Source organism: Hyperolius riggenbachi, chromosome 11, assembly GCF_040937935.1.
Source record: "Hyperolius riggenbachi isolate aHypRig1 chromosome 11, aHypRig1.pri, whole genome shotgun sequence".
NCBI classification, from domain to species: domain Eukaryota; kingdom Metazoa; phylum Chordata; class Amphibia; order Anura; family Hyperoliidae; genus Hyperolius; species Hyperolius riggenbachi.
Genome location: NC_090656.1, coordinates 89,188,301 through 89,208,679, shown reverse-complemented (window position 1 = coordinate 89,208,679; position 20,379 = coordinate 89,188,301). Strand labels below are relative to the sequence as shown.

At 42.0% G+C, this 20,379-nt stretch overlaps 1 protein-coding gene across 17 annotated transcripts in view; it reads right to left on the bottom strand.

Moving 5' to 3' along the window:
* SYT7 (synaptotagmin 7) overlaps positions 1 to 20,379 on the bottom strand; it is a 945,664-nt gene that overhangs the window by 356,031 nt on the left and 569,254 nt on the right. For all 17 annotated transcript variants that reach the window (XM_068261178.1, XM_068261176.1, XM_068261179.1 and 14 more), the window contains one exon: positions 6,529 to 6,632. In XM_068261178.1, the coding sequence (XP_068117279.1) occupies positions 6,529 to 6,632 (104 nt within the window). The remainder of the gene's footprint in view (positions 1 to 6,528; positions 6,633 to 20,379) is intronic.

Genomic DNA, 20,379 nt, shown 5'->3' with positions numbered 1-20,379 from the left:
GCCCCATTATAGGTAGTATAGGTAGTATAGTTGCCCCAGTAAAGGTAGCTAGTATAGTTGCCCCAGTATAGGTAGTATAGTTTCCCCCAGTATCGGTAGTCTAGTTGCCCCCAGTATAGGTAGTATAGTTGCCGCAGTATAGGTAATATATATTTGCCCCCAGTGCCCCCCTCGCGGCTGCCACTCATGTTACCTTCTGAGCTGGCAGCCACTTCCTCTATGATAGTCCCTGGCTGGCCCCCTGTCCTCCATCTCTTGATCACTTGTAAGGGGCACAGAACTTTTTCCAGGGTTCCGATGAATAGTGCATTGCAGTATTCCAGGCAGAAGGATAGAAACGGATGAACTAGAGTAGGTAGGTCCTCAGCAGGGATAGGGTGTTCAATTCTTGTTACATTTCTCAGATGGAAGAATGAGGATATGAAGACAGCTGATACCTGCTGTCTCAGTGTTAGCTTACCATCCAGGATCACCCACAGGTTTCACACAGAGTCTTTATACTGCATGGCATCTCCTCCAATTGCTAATTTGAAGACTTTTGGACTTTATTGATCATGTGTGGACGCCTACCACCAACACCTTTGTTTGTCAGAGTTCAGCTGATCCAGTTTTGTAATTCAAATAGACAGGCATTGATGGATGCTTATGGGCCGTAATGGGAGCATGTAGACTGCAAAAAGTAATGGTAATAGCACAGAACCCTGTGGGACTCCATAAGCAAGTGGCACTGGATTAGAGTAGTTGGTGGCCAGGCAAACTAGCTGTGTCCTGCTAGACAGGAAGGACTGAACCCCGCTAAGAGTAGCAGCCCTTAGGCCACAGTATTTCTTCAATCAATGTTATTAAAAGCTGCAGACAAGTCAAGAAGAATCGAGAATGGTATGTTCACCACAGGTCTGTGGGTTGGCCACAGAATCAGGATGGTTGCAACATTACGGGCCTGTTCACACTGCTGCACTTGCACTGCGCTTTTAAAATCGCATGCGTTTTTTTAATTGCAAGGTATTTTGAAGAAAAGTCATGAAAATCGTGAAGACCTGTACACAATGGTAAATAGGAGGTTGGAGTTACCTGTTGTTGAAGTGTAATAGCTAAGACATGACATGGTGGAGTGGATTTTCTTTTTACTTTGGAAAGGGGATGTGTCTGGTTCTGTTTTTGTGCCTGCTGATGTAGAGGGCATGGAGGGAGGGCAGGATGCAGCCAATAACACTTTCTTTTTTTTATGCTAGGACCTAGGTTCTCAACGTGTGGTACCCAAGGGGGTACTTCAAATGGATCCAGGGGGTCCGATATAGTTAGTTAATTATTACAAATTTAGAATTAACCACTTCCCAACTGAGGGGTTTTACCCCCTGACAACCAGAGCAATTTTCACCTTTCAGCGCTCCTTCCATTCATTCGTCTATAACTTTATCATTACTTATCGCAATGAAATGAACTATATCTTGTTTTTTTCGCCACCAATTAGGCTTTCTTTAGGTGGGACATTATGGCAAGAATTATTTTATTCTAAATGTGTTTTAATGGGAAAATAGGAAAAAACGTGGGAAAAAAATTATTGTTTTTCAGTTTTTGGCCTTTATAGTTTTTAAATAATGCATGCTACTGTGATTAAAACCCATGAAATGTATTTGCCCTTTTGTCCCAGTTATAAAACCATTTAAATTATGTCCCTATCACAATGTTTGGCGCCAATATTTTAATTGGAAATAAAGGTGCATTTTTTTCAGTTTTGCATCCATCCCTAATTACAAGTCCATAGTTTATAAAGTAACAGTGTTATACCCTCTTGACATAAATATTTAAAAAGTTCAGTCCCTAAGGTAACTATTTATGTATTTTTTTTTAATTTTAATTTTTTTTTTAAATAACAAGAAAAAAAATTGGGGAGTGTGGGAGGTAAAGGGTTAATTTTGTGTGTTAAACTAATTTATTTCTATGTGAAAAATGCTTTGGATGTAGTTTTACTATTTGGCCACAAGATGGCCACAGTAACATTTTGTTTATGCGACCTGCAAGCGTCCGGAAGGACGCTTGCAGGAAGTAGAAAGAGGATGAGAACTTTTTTTTTTCCCCACAATGGTCGCGCTGCTCAGCCGAGCGGCAGCGGATCATTGCGGGGCTTAGATCAATGAACGGGAATGGATTTTCCCGTTCATTGATCTCCGGGCGAGCGGGCGGCGGCGTGTTTACGAGCGGGAGCGCGGACAGCGGCGGGAGCGCGGAAAGTACGTATTTCTCCGTCCCTGGGGGTTAAAGGATGGAAAAAGGGACGGAGAAATGCGTACGCGTGGGGGTAAAGTGGTTAAATGATAAATCCTATGTAAACAACACCAGATTAGTTATCTAGCTAATTAAAAAGAATAGTAAATAATTGTAAACAGTTTAGAAACAATTACCATGTACTACTCTTAAATATATCTCAAGGGTTAACACAGGGTATATGAGATCATTTTACCATAAGTTGGCGGCCAAGGGGGGTCAGGCGCCCCAATTTGCCCGACATGCGGATGGCCATGATCTAGAGGGTAGTGGGTTGGAGACATCAGGGAAGGAGACAAGGGTATCATACAGAAGTGTAATTACTAGGAAGCAACTATGGGCTGCTTCCTAGTAATGTCCTCATATACATGGTCCCCTCTCAAGATCAGGTGTTGCAGTAAGTTGTAGTGGCTGCACTATTATGGCGGAGATCATGTTAATTGCCACACTTGTTATATGACACTTGGGAGATGGGCCACCAGATCCTGGCCTGGGGATCACTAAAGGTGTGTGTGTGTATATGTGGGGGTGGGTGAATATTGGGGGGATGCACATTTTGCTGGGGGGGGGGGGGGGGGGTATTTCCTAGCTACATCTCTGGTGTCATATTTCAGGAAAGGGTGTGGATGAACATCTTCCCTTGAGAATAAGCCATGTACTGTAACCACATATCTAGCTTTCTGGTTAGCTAACCAGCACCGTGGCTGAATCAAAGCTGGTGCAACCATAATGGTTATAACTGGCCTTCTTCTGTTTACTGCTTAAAGGAAAAGTATTGCTGTGGTGTTTTGGTGATCCACTTTTAAAAAGCAGCGATCTAATGTGTTGCTAATCCAAAGTAGATTTATGGAAATAGATATATATATATATATATATATATACAGTAAATGGCTTACTAGAAAGACTGGCAGGAATCCATCTATCTGCAAATCAAAGAATCTGCACACCTATGAATACCTATGGGTCTTTAGTATGGAGTTAAGTCAAGCCAATCCTACCTGCAATTACTGTAGTTCACATGGAAATAAATGCAAGCAGCAGTGCCTGCAACTAGCTCCCCTTGATTGCTTTCACGTTGTGCGAATGTAGAGGGGCCTTCCTAAAACCTAATGGAGGAGTGTTAAGGACACCGGCAATAACGGTAACATCAGCATTACAAGCTCCGCACACCGTTTTTCAGAAGATCAATTTAGAAAATTAATTTCCATAATATGAGACAGCACTGTCATTGCATCTTTGCTAATTTACGGATTTAACCATGTGTATGTTTTATTGGATTCATTTCAAGTAAGATTTTGTTTCAGGCAATTTACATATCACGAGCTTCAGAGGCATTTTTCCAATAAAGAATTCACAGCACGATCTCCATTTTATATATCCGTGATGGGAATTTAGTGCACCAGTTGGAAGGCTGCTTTTCCAGCAGCTCCGTGTACTGTGTGCTGTAGTAGCGGCACACCAGTCTGTCTCATAGCTTTCACTTTACAGTCTGCTGGCTAAACAATAAAATGTTATGTGGGAAATGTTATATGTTCAGAAAGATGGCATTGTTTTGTTGAAAAAGGCACTACAAGAGCAAAATACAAGCATAATGCAAGATAAATAGGTGCTCAGGGAATAAAATATCACTGAATTATCATGATGATACAAACAATCTGCTGGATAAAGGAACTCTGATGACCACAGACATCAGAGCCTCGTCACATTAGTGACTGATTTGCAGCTACTAGTGCCAATCTATCATTGTCACTAATTGCTACCAACTAACTGTGCTGATTTGTGTAACAACTAACTGTTGTGACTGCTACCCAAGGCCAGATTTCCCATTAGGCAGAGTAGGCACATGCCTAGAAGTGATATTGTTGGAGGTGCCTGCTGGAGTGCCATTTCTTATCATTTACTTTTGTGAGTTATAGTTAAAGTTTCCCATATGTATGCTGATAAATAATAGGCATTTTACTGGGTACAGAAAAATACACAAATATGGATAAGTGTTACCAGTAGCCAGCTGTGTAAGAGGGATGCACTTTGAGGTTTGGTGTATACGGATAGGTGGAGTTTAGGGCTCTCAATTATTTTGTTCCTATAAGTTCCTGATTTGTAAATATAACTCTGCAGTTATGAGTAACAACTAGCCACTGCAACTATCTGCTATGAGTAACAACTAGCCACTGCAACTATCTGCTATGAGTAACAACTAGCCACTGCAACTATCTGTCATGAGTATCTACTAGCCACTGCAACTATCTGCTATGAGTAACTACTAACCACTGCAACTATCTGTCATGAGTATCTACTAGCCACTGCAACTATCTGCTATGAGTAACAACTAGCCACTGCAACTATCTGTCATGAGTATCTACTAGCCACTGCAACTATCTGCTATGAGTAACAACTAGCCATTGCAACTATCTGTCATGAGTATCTACTAGCCACTGCAACTATCTGCTATGAGTAACAACTAGCCACTGCAACTATCTGCTATGAGTAACAACTAGCCACTGCAACTATCTGTCATGAGTATCTACTAGCCACTGCAACTATCTGCTATGAGTAACAACTAGCCACTGCAACTATCTGTCATGAGTATCTACTAGCCACTGCAACTATCTGCTATGAGTAACAACTAGCCACTGCAACTATATGCTGTGAGTAACAACTAGCCACTGCAACTATCTGTCATGAGTATCTACTAGCCACTGCAACTATATGCTGTGAGTAACAACTATCCACTGCAACTATCTACCATGAGTACCTACTATCCACTGCAACTATCTGCCATGAGTATCTACTAGCCACTGCAACTAGGTGCTATGAGTAACAACTAGCCACTGCAACTATCTGCTATGAGTAACAACTAGCCACTGCAACTATCTGTCATGAGTATCTACTAGCCACTGCAACTATCTGCTATGAGTAACAACTAGCCACTGCAACTATATGCTGTGAGTAACAACTAGCCACTGCAACTATCTGTCATGAGTATCTACTAGCCACTGCAACTATATGCTGTGAGTAACAACTATCCACTGCAACTATCTACCATGAGTACCTACTATCCACTGCAACTATCTGCCATGAGTATCTACTAGCCACTGCAACTAGGTGCTATGAGTAACAACTAGCCACTGCAACTATCTGCTATGAGTATCTACTAGCCATTGCAACTATCTGCTATGAGTAACAACTAGCCACTGCAACTATCTGCTATGAGTAACAACTACCCACTGCAACTATCTGCTATGAGTAACAACTAGCCACTGCAACTATCTGCCATGAGTATCTACTAGCCACTGCAACTATCTGCCATGAGTATCTACTAGCCACTGCAACTATCTGCCATGAGTATCTACTAGCCACTGCAACTATCTGCTATGAGTAACAACTAGCCACTGCAACTATCTGCCATGAGTATCTACTAGCCACTGCAACTATCTGCCATGAGTATCTACTAGCCACTGCAACTATCTGCCATGAGTATCTACTAGCCACTGCAACTATCTGCCATGAGTATCTACTAGCCATTGCAACTATCCGCTATCAGTAACAACTAGCCACTGCAACTATCTGCCATGAGTATCTACTAGCCACTGCAACTATCTGCCATGAGTATCTACTAGCCACTGCAACTATCTGCCATGAGTATCTACTAGCCATTGCAACTATCCGCTATCAGTAACAACTAGCCACTGCAATTATTTTCTATCAGTAACAACTAGCCTCTGCAACTATTTTCTATCAGTAACAACTAGCCTCTGCAACTATCTGCTATGAGTAACAACCAGCCACTGCAACTATCTGCATCAATTTGCCTATCATTTAATTTTTTAGTTCCTGTATTAGCCTACCATTTAGAAATCATGAGCCCCCAAAATGTAGTAACAATGCTCCCACATACGAAATGCAGCAAAAGTTACCCCATGTAAAAAAAAAAAAAGCAAAAATGTCCCCACATATGAAATGCAGCAAACATTAACCCACACAAGAAATTGATTCATTATATATTTCACTATAAACCCTCATCTGAAGCCGCACATACCATCTCCTACCCCCCCCCCCCCCCCATATATTTCTCACAGGTTTACTTTAAACCCTTCGGTGATACTTTAAGCTATTACACTCTCAGTGTATGTACATTCTGTGTTTTCTGCTGCGTTTGCTTCTAAAATGCTGGTCATGGTTTTCATCTGAGTATTCACTTGAATGTTCCAAACAAACAGATATGAGCAACAAGGATAAGGCAAGTGGATGTGCTGTACTTACTAGTTTACGTTGGCACCACTGACAGAGTCCACACATGACAATAGTGACGCTCAAGCTGAGGGCGAGGACTCCGGATACTATAATCACCTCGCTGGTTGGTAATCCTAAGAGAAAAAAAGATCACGAATGATCAGAAAAACAAAATTGAAGGATGCATTAAATAAAAAAGCACACTTTTTCACACAAAAGATCAAGAATATTTAGTTGAATATTAAAAACCAGTATGGTACATATGATGGGAAGCAGGGGTGCCATATTTTTTAAGCTCCACAGCCCTGAAGTCTAGAATAACCCCTCATTTTCTGCTCCAGAATTGCCAGTTTTATAGGTTCCTAGCAGAGTTAACAGGAATACTCAAGGGGTAAGTCTACAATGAGGCAGCTTTGTGTGAGTTTGTCTTTCTAGCAGCCTGACACTATTTATTTGAGCTGGAGCTGTGAACAGGGTTTTGGCATTTGCTGCTTCAGCACAAAGGTAGTTTCAGTGCACCTATATTCAGCATCCCATGCATTGCAGAGAAGCACCTGAAGCCAGCAAAGAGTCCTGTACTGACACAACTCCATACTGGATCCACCCAATTCCCATCTGTATGTCCAGAGATAGATAAAGATGTAATGGGGCCCTAGGCAAAGTAGTAGACTTTGCACCCCCTTGTGGTACTTTTGGTAAGCTGAAGTGGTGAGAGGTCAGAGAAAGTGGCAGGTTGGCCATTTGCCACCCACTAGGGCCCAGGCACCTGCCTAGATTGTCTGGTGGCTGATCTGCTCTGTGTATGCCTCCTGTGATGCAGCCACATCTTTCCACACATGACCAACCACTATGCTACAGCAATTTGTACATGCTGATAGAACAGGAGAGGGCACCAGCAAAGAAGCTGGAGGAGTGATTGCAGCAATAGGACAAGTAAGTTATGCTATAAGGTAAGGTACTACTTAATACTACTATCTGAGAGGCAGCTACCTAATACTGCTATCTGACAGGCAGCTACCTAATACTGCTATCTGGCAGGCAACTACCTAATACTGCTATCTGGCAGGCAACTACCTAATACTGCTATCTGAGGGGCAGCCACCTCATACTATCTGAGCAGCATCTACCTAGTACTGCTATGTGAAGGGCAGCTACCTAATACTGCTATCTGGCGGGCAGCTTCCTAATACTACTATCTGAGAGGCAGCTACCTAATACTGCTATCTGACAGGCAGCTACCTAATACTGCTATCTGGCAGGCAACTACCTAATACTGCTATCTGAGGGGCAGCCACCTCATACTATCTGAGCAGCATCTACCTAGTACTGCTATGTGAAGGGCAGCTACCTAATACTGCTATCTGGCGGGCAGCTTCCTAATACTACTATCTGAGAGGCAGCTACCTAATACTGCTATCTGACAGGCAGCTACCTAATACTGCTATCTGGCAGGCAACTACCTAATACTGCTATCTGAGGGGCAGCCACCTCATACTATCTGAGCAGCATCTACCTAGTACTGCTATGTGAAGGGCAGCTACCTAATACTGCTATCTGGCGGGCAGCTTCCTAATACTACTATCTGATGGGCAGCTGCCTAATACTGCTATGTGACGGGCAGCTACCTAATACTACTATCTGATGGGCAGCTGCCTAATACTGCTATCTGGTAGGCAGCTGTCTAATACTATTTTAGTGGCATCTACCTAATACTGCTATCTGAATGGCAGCTACATTATACCATCTGAGCGGCATCTATGTAGTACTACTATGTGAGAGGCAGTTACCTAATACTACTATCTGTCTAATACTGCTATTTGAGCGGCATCTGGGGAGCAGAAAGGATACTTACCTGGGGACACACATGGTTTCTTATTTGGGGTCACACATGGCTTCTTATCTGGGGACACACGTCTTCTTATCTGGTGGACGCACATGGTTTCTTAAAGAGGAATTGCAGGTCCAAGTTCCGTATCTGGGCCCAGAAGTCTATAGGTACTGTACTGGATGCCAGGTAGGAAATGGAACGCTAAAAACATGTCAGCATCATTTATGAAAACTAGATAATGATTCTGTTTGACATGTTTAACTCTGACACAATATCCTAAAAGTGACCAAACTGTATGCATGCGTATTTCAGCTTCAGCTACGATTATCATAGAACTCACAGTTATATCACATTGCATTTCTATTTATATGAGACAAGTACCAACATGTTTAGAATATCTTTTAAAAATCACACAAAACACCCATTTTTTTCTGTGAGAGGCTGTATGATAAGGCTTAGAAATAATGCATCTGGAATACAAATGTTTAAGCCAATATGGTATTAAACATGTTAACTATCCGTAGTGGGATGTGGGTGTCAATAACACCCTCTAGTGAAAAGATACAGGAGACAAAAGTGGGAGCCCAATAGTGTAGTATGTCAAAAACAATTGAACGTAATAAAAGTAAGACACTACTCACAAAGGTGGGTTGCAGAGGGGCAACCGACCACAGGAAGCAGGTGGAGACAACAAACCCGACTCCACTCGGGGTGGTCCCTAGGGACCTGGATGCGGTCGCTCTCCTTGGTAAAAGAAAGGGGACAGATATCCGCCGTGGTCGAAGCCACGTGTGGTCTGTACCCACCCCTCAGACGGGTGAGGTAAGGGGGTATGATTGCACAATAAGGGTATAAGAGGCGCCCTGGTGTAATAAAAGCATCTAAAAACAGTTTAAAAACGGGAAATAAATTTGAGGTGGCTTACCTCAGTGACGAAAAAATCTTTGTATTTTACAAAGGTTTTTATTAGTAGCACAGGCTACTAATAAAAACCTTTGTAAAATACAAAGATTTTTTCGTCACTGAGGTAAGCCACCTCAAATTTATTTCCCGTTTTTAAACTGTTTTTAGATGCTTTTATTACACCAGGGCGCCTCTTATACCCTTATTATGTTAACTATCCATATGTGGAGCCCAGATCTCCCTATGCCTTGTGAATATTTATTAGGCTACAGAAGAGGGCAAACATATGGCCGAGAAACATAGTAGCCAGCTGGAAGCCTGTTAGGAAGCAAGAGGCATGCGACACTACAGCTACCCACTGTGACTCGTCCTTTATATCAACGTTCCAGCTATCCTCCTCCTCACCTCCCGCCATCCCTCCGCTCACATTGTTTCACACTGTCTTCTCCAATCACTGGTTTTACACTGCTCTCACCATGCCTCCTCAGTCACAGCACTCCATAGCTCCTCTTACATAACTCTCTACATTCCATCACTGCTCTCTTCACTCTCTTCTCTCACACTATTTTCTGTTTACTGCACTCTGTGCTTCCTACCATACTGCACACTCCACAGTTTTACTCACAAGCTGTTCTGTCTGTCTCTCCTCTTGCACTTTGCTCTCTCCATCCATTTCCTAACACTACTCAGACCTATTCATTTGTAACATTGGGCTCAGTGCTCTCTCTAGTATCTTCTCACATTGAGCCTTTTATCCATTTCTCATATTGTGCTTTTTTATCCATTCTCTAACTTGTGCTCTTTCCATTCCTTCCCTCACACTCTGCTGTCTGCATCTGTCTACTCATACTGCACTCTCCACATGTCAGCTCAGATTGAACTCTCTACATTCCTCCCATCACATTCTGCTCTCTCCATCCCCTCGTTTTACACTGCTCTCTTCATCCATTTTCTTTCACCGTTCTCTTTCCCTTTATCCTATCACTCTGTGCACCCTTCTTCCTCTCAGACTGTTCTGTCTCTATCCATTCTCTAAAGGTTTATTTACATTGAAGGTTATGCAAATAACTCAAAACCAAATATGGTTTGCAAGTCATCCTTCAGATGTTAAAAAGTGGCTAAATCTAGCGTGTAGCCACTCACATAACTGCACTGAACGCCATAATTGACTTCAGAAAACAAAAAAGTATGACAGAACAGTTGCAGCCTGTATACAGGTAGTCACCGACTTACGAACGCCCGACTTACGAGCGATTCGCCAATACGAACGGCATGGATTCTGTGTTTCCATGGGAACAAGTCAAAAAAGAATTTCATATTGGACTTGTAGTTTTTGAGATAATTGGTTTTAAAAAATTCAAAGAAAAAATGGCTTTTAAACTTGTATAAGCAGGTGCAGAGGGCAGATGTGACACAGAGAGGGACACTGGAGGCACAAGTGGACACAGAAGAGGTACAGGGGATAGAGATGGCACAGTGTTCCGACTTAAGAACAGATTCAGGTTAAGAACGAACCTACAGTCCCTATTTCGTTCGTTAACCGGGGACTGCCTGTACACATATATTTTCAAGAGGAGTTACCACAACTAGGATGCAGTAAGTAGCGTATAAGCGTGGGCCCACAGCTTATGCATTGGCAGTTTTAGAAGAAGGTAAAATGCTTTTGTTTCTGACCATAAAACTGTGTATACAAAGCCAAAGAGTGCTCTCTCCATACACACTATGACACTGTGCTCACACAATACAGCAAATTCATTTTTGCATTCACTGAGAATTGTGTTTATGTCCAGTGGCGTTTTATCCTTGACTGTATGCATCATCTGGTGGGAATGGAATTTTAGATGGATGTACAGTCTGATTTCAAATAACAGCATAATGGAAATGTGGAAAGACTTGTGAAAAAATGATTTAAACAAAAGTCTCCAGTTGATATCTGAGCTGCTAAAAACTCGTAAGACTGAGCCATGATCGATGCAGTAGGTGGAATAGTGATTTTCTAATGACATTCACCTAAAATTTCTGTCCGCAAAATGATCATCGGAGAGTTGATGGGTTTGTAGCCAGCTGAACAATATATTTTCTGTACGTTTGCTGCATTTATCTATTCTCACAACTTGCTGACTTCCCTTTTCGGTCCTGTCGGTCCTGTCTAATGCTCACATGTAGCGATGGGCAAGATTTCATTTTGATTTTTTTTTTTAAAAACAACCTTACATTTCATTATAATTACATTTTCTCAAAAACGAAATGTAGTGAAGTCTTGGTGGAAGGGGTGAAAGTTCTTAAAGGATGTCAATAGGCAGGGCCGGATTTGTACATTTTACCGCCCTAGGCCCACAATCTCCAGCCGCCCCATGACAACAGTGGTGTTAAGATAGCTTTATCCACAAAGGGGAAGGGATAGTGGTTAGGGATACTAATAGATCAGGAGGACATTAGACTATGACTATGGTAGGATTAGATTGTGAGCTGCTCTGAGGACAGCCAGTGACATGACTATGTAATCTGTAATGTGCTGTAGAGAATGTCAGTGCTATATAAATACATAATAATAATATGGTAGGACATTACACTATGACTATGGTAGGATTAGATTGTGAGATGCTCTGAGGACAGCCAGTGACATGACTATGTACTCTGTAATGTGCTGCAGAAGATTCCAGTGCTATATAAACACATAATAGTAATATGGTAGGACATTAGACTATGACTATGGTAGGATTAGGTTGTGAGCGCCTTTGAGGGCGGCCAATGACATGACTATGGTAGGGTTAGATTGAGAGCTGCTCTGAGGACAGCCAGTGACATGACTATGTACTCTGTACAGCGCTGCAGAAGATGTCAGTGATACATAAATACATAATAATAATATGGTAGGACATTAGACTATGACTATGGTAGGAATAGAGTGTGAGCTCCTCTGAGGACAGTCAGTGACATGACTATGTACTCTGTAATGTGCTGCAGAAGATGTCAGTGCTATATAAATACATACTAATAATATGGTAGGACATTAGACTATGACTATGGTAGGAATAGAGTGTGAGCTCCTCTTAGGACAGTCAGTGACATGACTATGTACTCTGTAATGTGCTGCAGAAGATGTCAGTGCTATATAAATACATAATAAATAAATAATAATGATATGGTAGGACATTAGACTAGGACTATGGTAGGATTAGAGTGTGAGCTCCTCTGAGGACAGTCAGTGACATGACTATGGGGGGTGTTATGCTGGGAATACATGGCTCGATTCGGAGTCATTTAGATGGCTCGATACATGATTTCTGACGCATCCGATCTCCCGCCCGATTGTTTCGCCGGTTGATTCTGCATTGAGGACAATGGGAAAAGATAAGAAAAACGAGCAGAAGATAAGAGAATCGGCTGCAGAATCAAGCAGGGAATCTATAGAGCGGAAGAATCGAGTGGCAAAATCGAGCTGTGTATGCCCAGCATTACAGACTGGAAGATAGGATATAAAACAGAGGGGGAAAGAGCACTACCTGAATATGGCAGAGAGGGGAGATGAAATGACAGACAAAAAGGGTATGATGAGCAGAGTGTAGAGAGAGTTTTACTGTTTTTATACTGTATTGCGGTACAAATATAAATACTATGAACTTACTTAATCTCCATTGTCAAAACATTTCATTTATCAAGAACTAGAACATTTAGTTTGTAGGGGAAGAAAGACAAGTAAATAATCAGCAGCAGCCCCCATTACCTTATCCTTATTGCAGCTATCTCGCTGCAGATATCTTTGTAATTGCTTCATTGCCATTTACTTGCCAGTGAAGTCTTCCCCTTGTTTAGGGCTGATAGCATTTCTCCATGGCTTGAATTTCCCGGCTGTATGTGTGACAAGCGGCCCGGAGAGGAAGGGGACGTGGCTGCACAACACAGAGCTCCGTACAAGAGAGAGAGGAGGACTCAGGGAGCGACAGGCATATACGTCATTGTGAGTTGCCTGCAGCCCCGTGATTCCAATCCCTGCTGCTTACATCCTGTCTGCCAGTCCCAGCCATCCGTGGCCGCCCGCAGCTATTTGCAGCAAGTTCAGAAGCAGGGTGGCCCCGGATCGGGTCTGGTTGGATGCACACCAGCAGGAGTATACTCTGTCCAGCTAAAGGCCGGCCACTGCGAGGCAGAAAATAACAGTACTATTCTACTGCCCACAAATTGCCCTTCCAGATTCAGGCGCCCTAGGCCAAGGCCTATGTTGGCTTGGCTGAAATCCGGCCCTGTCAATAGGGGTTTTAGGACCCCTTTGACATGCTATACTGTAAATGGCCTTAACCACTTCACAGCTTCAGTACAGTATATCTACTCCCCTGCAGACTTCATCTAACCGCCCAGGGGAGTAAATATACGTACTCCCGCTGCTACCACTGCTGTACGCGCTCCCGCTTATTTGTGCGCTCCTTCATGTTGCCATCTTCCTGCCAGGAGATCAATGAATGGGAAAGCAATTCCTAATCATTGATCTAAGTCCCCGTAGCAATGATCGGCACCTTTTATGAGAAGCTGCACAATCATTCTAATAAATAAAAGTTTCCCATCCTCAGTACACTTCCTGTAAGCATACATATTTCGCTTACAGGACGTATACAAAAAAAAAAGACTGAGGCCATCTTGTGGCCAAATAGTAAAACTACATCTAAAAGCATTTTTTTTAATGCAAAGACCTGTTTTTACATTTTAAATTAACCCCTTACCTCTCACACTCCCCAATAGTTACCAACATTTTTTTTTTTGTAAAAAAAATAAAATAAAATAAATTTGCAAATATAAAAAATACATAAATAGTTTTCTTAGGGACTGAACTTTTTTAATATGTATGTCAAGAGGGTATAATACTGTTACTATATAAATTATGGGCTTTTTATTAGTGATGGATGCAAAACTGAAAAAAAGCATCTTTATTTCGTAATAAAATATTGGCGCCAGACATTGTGATAGGGACATCATTTAAATGGTGTAATAACCGGTACAAATGGGCAAATAAATTACGTGGATTTTAATTACGGTAGCATGCATTATTTAAAAATTATAATGGCCAAAAACTGAAAAATAAGGATTTTTTTCCATTTTTTTTCTTATTTTTCCATTAAAAAACATTTAGAATAAAATAATTCTTGACATAATGTACCACCCAAAGTAAGCCTAATTAGTGATAAAAAAAACATATTTAACACATTTCATTCTGATAAGTAGAGATAAAGTTATTGGCAAATGAATGGAAGGAGAGCTGAAAGGTGAAAATTGCTTGGATGCTGAAGGGGTATAACCCCTCAGTTGTGAAGTGGTTAATACCACTGACCCTGCAGACCACATCCTCCGTGCTGAATTTTGGGTCTGGGGTCACTTTAAGACAGCTGCTTAAAGCAGACCCGGACTCTTGCACAGCACACAATGAAAAGTTTTATTTCACATACAGTTGCTGAAAAAAATCTGCTTTTCTGTGTTCTCTATTTGTTTAGACAGATAAACCTGCCTAATTAGTTCTTATCAGCAACTGTAAACAGACTACAGGAGAGCTATGACAAGGCAGCTATCCATGCAATAAAAACTGAGGCTTAACCCTTTCAGTGCCTTCTGCAGAAGTGAAATCAAGTAAAACTTCAGGTTTTGTTTTTTTTTAGGAATTCCATAAATTGTAATGAAGATTTTTTTTTTCCATTAAGGTTTTCATGCTGTGGCTAATCTTTTAGAGCACGGAGGAAGTTCTGAGTTTAGTGACACTTTAAACAATATATTCACCTTGATAACAGGGTGGTCTTGTTTGGAATGATCAAAACCTCATCTGATCTGCTTTCTAAATTGGCAGCTAAGTTGTCTAGAGATTGTATTGCTTTCTGTGAAAAAGTATGAAAAGAGTGTTCTCCAGAGAATTGTAAAAAGATAAAAGGAAGAGAGGATATCAATCATTACCCTGTGCTTGTAAGCTTCACCCTATTCCTACAAAGGGTTGGTGCCTCACTCCCTTCATATTGCTATGAAAGCTGTTTCTCTTATTGTCTAGCCTACTACTCCATCCCAGCGCTTCTCATTAGTGGCATGACCACATAGCCTTCTTCAGCTATAATACTGACTTCAGGTGAGGGTGGCTGGATGTACTGGTGTATGTCTCAGCTAGTCCTCTCTGCTTGGCCAGGCATTGGGGTATAGGTCTTCTGGCAGCATGTTGGCGTAGTGGATAGTTCTCTCACTTTGAAGCCCTGGGTCCCCGTTTCGAATCCCAGCCAGGGCACTATCTGTAAGGAGTTTGTATGTTCTCCCCGTGGCTGCGTACGATTCCTCCAACATTCCAAAAACATACAGATAAATTAATTGGATTCTTCCAATGGACATATACAGTAAATACGAAGCAGGTGGGGGCACTGAAACTGGGCGCCCCATAGCAGCAATGTTATGCTGCACAGGGCACGTAAAAGTAATTCTGCCGGACCTCCAATTACACCCTCCGAGTTGCAACAACTCGGAGAGGGAATAGTATTTAACGCCGCCGGGGAGTTTAGCGGTAACAGGGAGAGCCGTCATTTGGCTCGCCTTGTGCCCAAATCACCGACGGCGTACTAATATGTACGCCAGTAAATATGGTAGGGATTAGATTGGCAGCTCCTCTGAGGTACAGTTAAAGACAAGACTTTATAGTCTCTGTAAAGCGCTGTGGATGATGTCGACACTTATAAATATAAAACAATAATACAAAGAGAGAGAGAGATGCTGGCCTGTACTGCCAGTGCTAGTTTATATATAGGGTTAGGATTTTCAGTCATGCTGCTTGTTACAATAACTGCCTTCTCCACTTCCACATAGTTTCCTCACTGTCTCATCAGTACATTACAATCATCTCCATGATGTCTTCCCATCCCTAGTCTGTATTTTCCCACACATCTCACTAGCCTTGCTGTCACGCGGTACTCTCTGCCCCTCCTCACACACTGCTTTCTGTTTACTCTTCTATACACAGCAAATCCTCTTACAACCTACCCATGATCCATCCCCAGATCCCAACCCTCATTCTGCTCTGATACACACCCCATAGCTCTTCCACAATAATGCCCTTTCTAATTAGCCTGGCTATATATTAATAATGCAGCAATACAGGGGGACAGTATATAGTTTGTGGAGTATTATGAAGACCCGATGATGCACTGACAACAAACAACTGTGACTAATAACCTTTTCACTCTTCACGCTCCTTTTTCCCTCCCCAACCTCATTTTCCTATGATCTTTGTATTGTGCCTCTCTGCTCTCTTCATCATACTGTCTCCTTCTGTCATACACTCCTCCCTTGCATTACAATTCTCTCCCTCTCTGTTTCCTCTCCTCCCTCTAATGTGTTTATGATATCTCTCCTCCCACTCCTCATCCACTGTCTGCCCCCACTTTATTCTCCGTTACCTAAGTCTTCATCCTCTATTAATCAGTTTCTGCCTTTTTATATTGCAGCATGCTGAAGAGTATGTTATATCATTACAGAGTACAATAATGACAATGTCCAAGTTTGTTCTGAAAAAACAATTCCACATATTATTATTATTTATTGGATTTATATAGCACCAACATATTATGCAGCACTGTACAATACATACAATTACAGACAATAACTGGTGACGACACAAAACTGTTAAAAGCAATAAGATACAACAATACAATGATACAGTTCCAGATCATTCACTGGAGTGGTAGTCCCATTAATCCAATTTCACATTATTCTGGAACGAGTGCACAGTCAAATATGACACACAAGGAGAGAGGGCCCTGCCAAAGGCTTTCAATCTAGAGGGAGGGGGTGGTGACACTAAAGGAGGGAAGATGCATCAAGAGGTTCTTGGCAGAGAACGTTACGGCAGTGTTGAGGTGGGGTAAGCCTCCTTGAAAAGGTGAGTTTTGAGGGCTTGTTTGAAGGTGTTGAAGGAGGGGGCAAGCCTAATGGGCAGTGGGAGAGAGTTCAGCCTGATGGACTGCGAGATGTGTGGGGTGGTTAGGTCGAGGTTGTTGGAGGAGCGAAGTGGGCAGCCAGGTGTGTATCTGCTGACCAGGTCAGATATGTAGGTCGGGCAAAACTTGTGTATAGATTTGTAGGCAAAACATAGGATCGTGAAGCTGATTTGGAAGCAGATTGGAAGCCACTGGCTTCAATTCACGGAGCATTATCAAACGTTTATCAAACACTTTATCAAACCTTTGATAATTTACCTCATGGGTAAAATCTCATTTTGGATTCACTAAGGTGTTATATATTTGTTGAACGTTTTATCGGTAAAACATTCGATAAATATATAACACCTTAGTGAATTTAAAATGAGATTTTACCCATGAGGTAAATTATCACACGTTTGATAAAGTGTTTGATAAACGTTTTTATAATGCTACGTGAATTGAGGCCAGTGAAGGGATTTGCATAGGGGAGTCGTGGAGACATATAACGCACATATAAAGCAGATAAGCTAAAGTGTGCAGGTAGGTGTCTAAAAAACCATAAGCTATGATGAGAAACTGTTTATTTTGAAATAATTTACATGGCTGTAGTAGAGGAGTACAATCTGAGCTTGTTACTTTGCCATTGCAGCATAGACAGCTTTAAACTAAGGTCAATGACACCTATAGTGACAACTTTGTAAAGCTGATTGTGCCCTTAAAGGATACCAGAGCCCAAACAGTTTGGAGAAATGGGGGGAGCAGGCATATACTACTACCTGTCCTTATGCCCACAGCTTCCCCTGTTCTCCTATCTGCCCCCTGTAGCTCACCTAAAAAGCTCCCCGGGAACCTCTTTCGGTTGGCCTGGTCAGGACTTACTGAGGAGGTGCTGGCCAGGCTGTGTGCATCCTACAATGCGCACCCGTAGCCGGAAGTGCACTGCACATGCATATGATATCATGTACATGACTCAGTTACGTCATCCGAATGCACAGCGCGCTTCCAGCCTCGGGGGGTAAGTTTGAAAATGTCCAGGCTTGGAGTATTGACAGAAAGGCTGTGGGAGAGAGATCCAAAGGAAAAGAGATAATTGTGAGAAGTCCTGGATGCAAGGGTGAGAGGAGGTCACCAAGCATGAACAAAAAAGGGTCTCATGGTAGGAGCGAAGATTCCTGGGAAGAATGATATCTGGAGATTAATGAAGAAATGTACGGAGAGGATAACTTATGCAGAGCTTTGTATGATAATGTTGACAGTTTGAACTGGAGCCTTTGGGTGATTGGGGTTAGATCTTAAGTATTATATGCTTGAATTCGTAGGCCTCAGTTACATCAACTGAGTTTAGTTAAAAGACTTGATGTGCAGAATCTCCCTTTAAGGGGAATTTCTCTTAGACATAAATAAAGACAGTTCTGATTTTCAGTAGAACATTGTACTGGAACTTCCAAGGCTGTATCAGAGATATCCAGTGCGGAGGCCAGACCAGCTGGCGACGAACAATAAACATGAGCCATTGTTATGAAAATATTCTCACAAGTACATTAAACAATGGTCTCCTCAGAACAAGGGGACAGGTCATTGGAAAATGGAATTTTCCAGTGAATGCACAGAAAAAGACTGTGCTTGTCATGATATCACGGGTTCTTATCAGCCAATAGCAGGCGATGAGTTATTGATCCGTCCCTGCTCAGATGATGTCACATTTACCTCTTTAGAACTCAGTATAAGAGCAAATATGGGCTCCCCGGGGGATGCTTCTGACTGAGGACTTTATTCACTACTTTTCCTACTTTCATTCTACATGCTCTGTATGCTGTATATATGCCTAGCATAGATGCATAGATGTAACTAAGAGAGGCCTGATCTAGCTATTAGAGATAGATCAAGTATGCAAGGAACGCATAAGATTCTACAGACAGTTTGCTTTGCCGAGGTTAGATATTGCTACTGAACATATCTTTATATTTGTTTTACAAATAAACTCTTGAACTTTGACAACGTCTACGAAGTCCTATCTCCTATGCTGTTTGCTGTGATGAGAGTCAAGTTATCACACTTCCTGTGATATGGTCCCTGGTTCGAATCCCAGCCAGGGCACATCTGCAAAGAGTTTGTATGTTCTCTCCGTGTCTGTGTGGGTTTCCTCCGGGCACTCCGGTTTCCTCCCACATTCCAAAAACATATGGATAAGTTAATTGGCTCCCCCTAAAAAACTGGTCCTAGACTACAGTACTTACACTACAGAATATAGACATATGGCAATGGTAGGGATTAGATTGTGAGCTCCTTTGAGGTATATATATATATATACACACACTGTACAGCGCTGCGTAATATGTTGGCGCTATATAAATACTAAATAATAATAATAATAATATGGTGCCGAACGAAGGTGTAGTGTTGTTGCCAATAGCAACCAACGTATAGATTCTTACAATTGGTAGCCAATGGAGGGATTGGCAGAGAGGAGCAGGAGAAGAGGATTGGGAAGAGAGGTGGATGAGACAAGCAGCAGAGTTCAATTGAGATTGCAGAGGTACAAGTCTGTTTTTTGGTAGACGGTAGAGTAGGGTGTAACAGTAGTCAAGACGGAAAATGATTAAAGCATTTTAGTAGCCTCTTGAAAAGTTGTGAGTCCAGAGAAGCCCCCAGACAGCAAGCTTTAGGAGTTGAGGTTATTGGGGCATTTTCTACATTAATTATAACTATAGGTTGGGGAGCTGAGAGAGAGGGAGAAAACATCACAATCTCCATCTTACACATGTTAAGTTTCAGGAAACTTGATGTCACGAATGTAGAAACAGCAGAGAGACAGTCAGGCACTCAAGATAACAGTGTAGAGAAGTCAGGAACTGAGAGATAGATTTGGGTGGTACTGGAAACCAAAAGAGCCTATTAATTGTCTCAGGCCATGAGTATAGATGGAGAGGGGAAGAGGGCCAATCTTGTGGTACACCAACAGATAGCAGGTATAGAGAGGAGTTTGTATTGGAGTAGGAGACAGCTAACAAATGTCCAGACAGGTAGAAGCTAATACAAAAATGTGCTAGGTCCTTGACACCCAGTGATGAGAGTGCCTGGAGAAGCAGAGAATGATCAATAGTGTCAAAGGCAGAGGAAAGGCCAAGGAGTATTAGAACAGGAAATTGGCCTTTGGATTTTGCAATGAGGAGGTCATTTGCAACTTTAGTAAGGACTGTTTCAGTGGAATGGTGA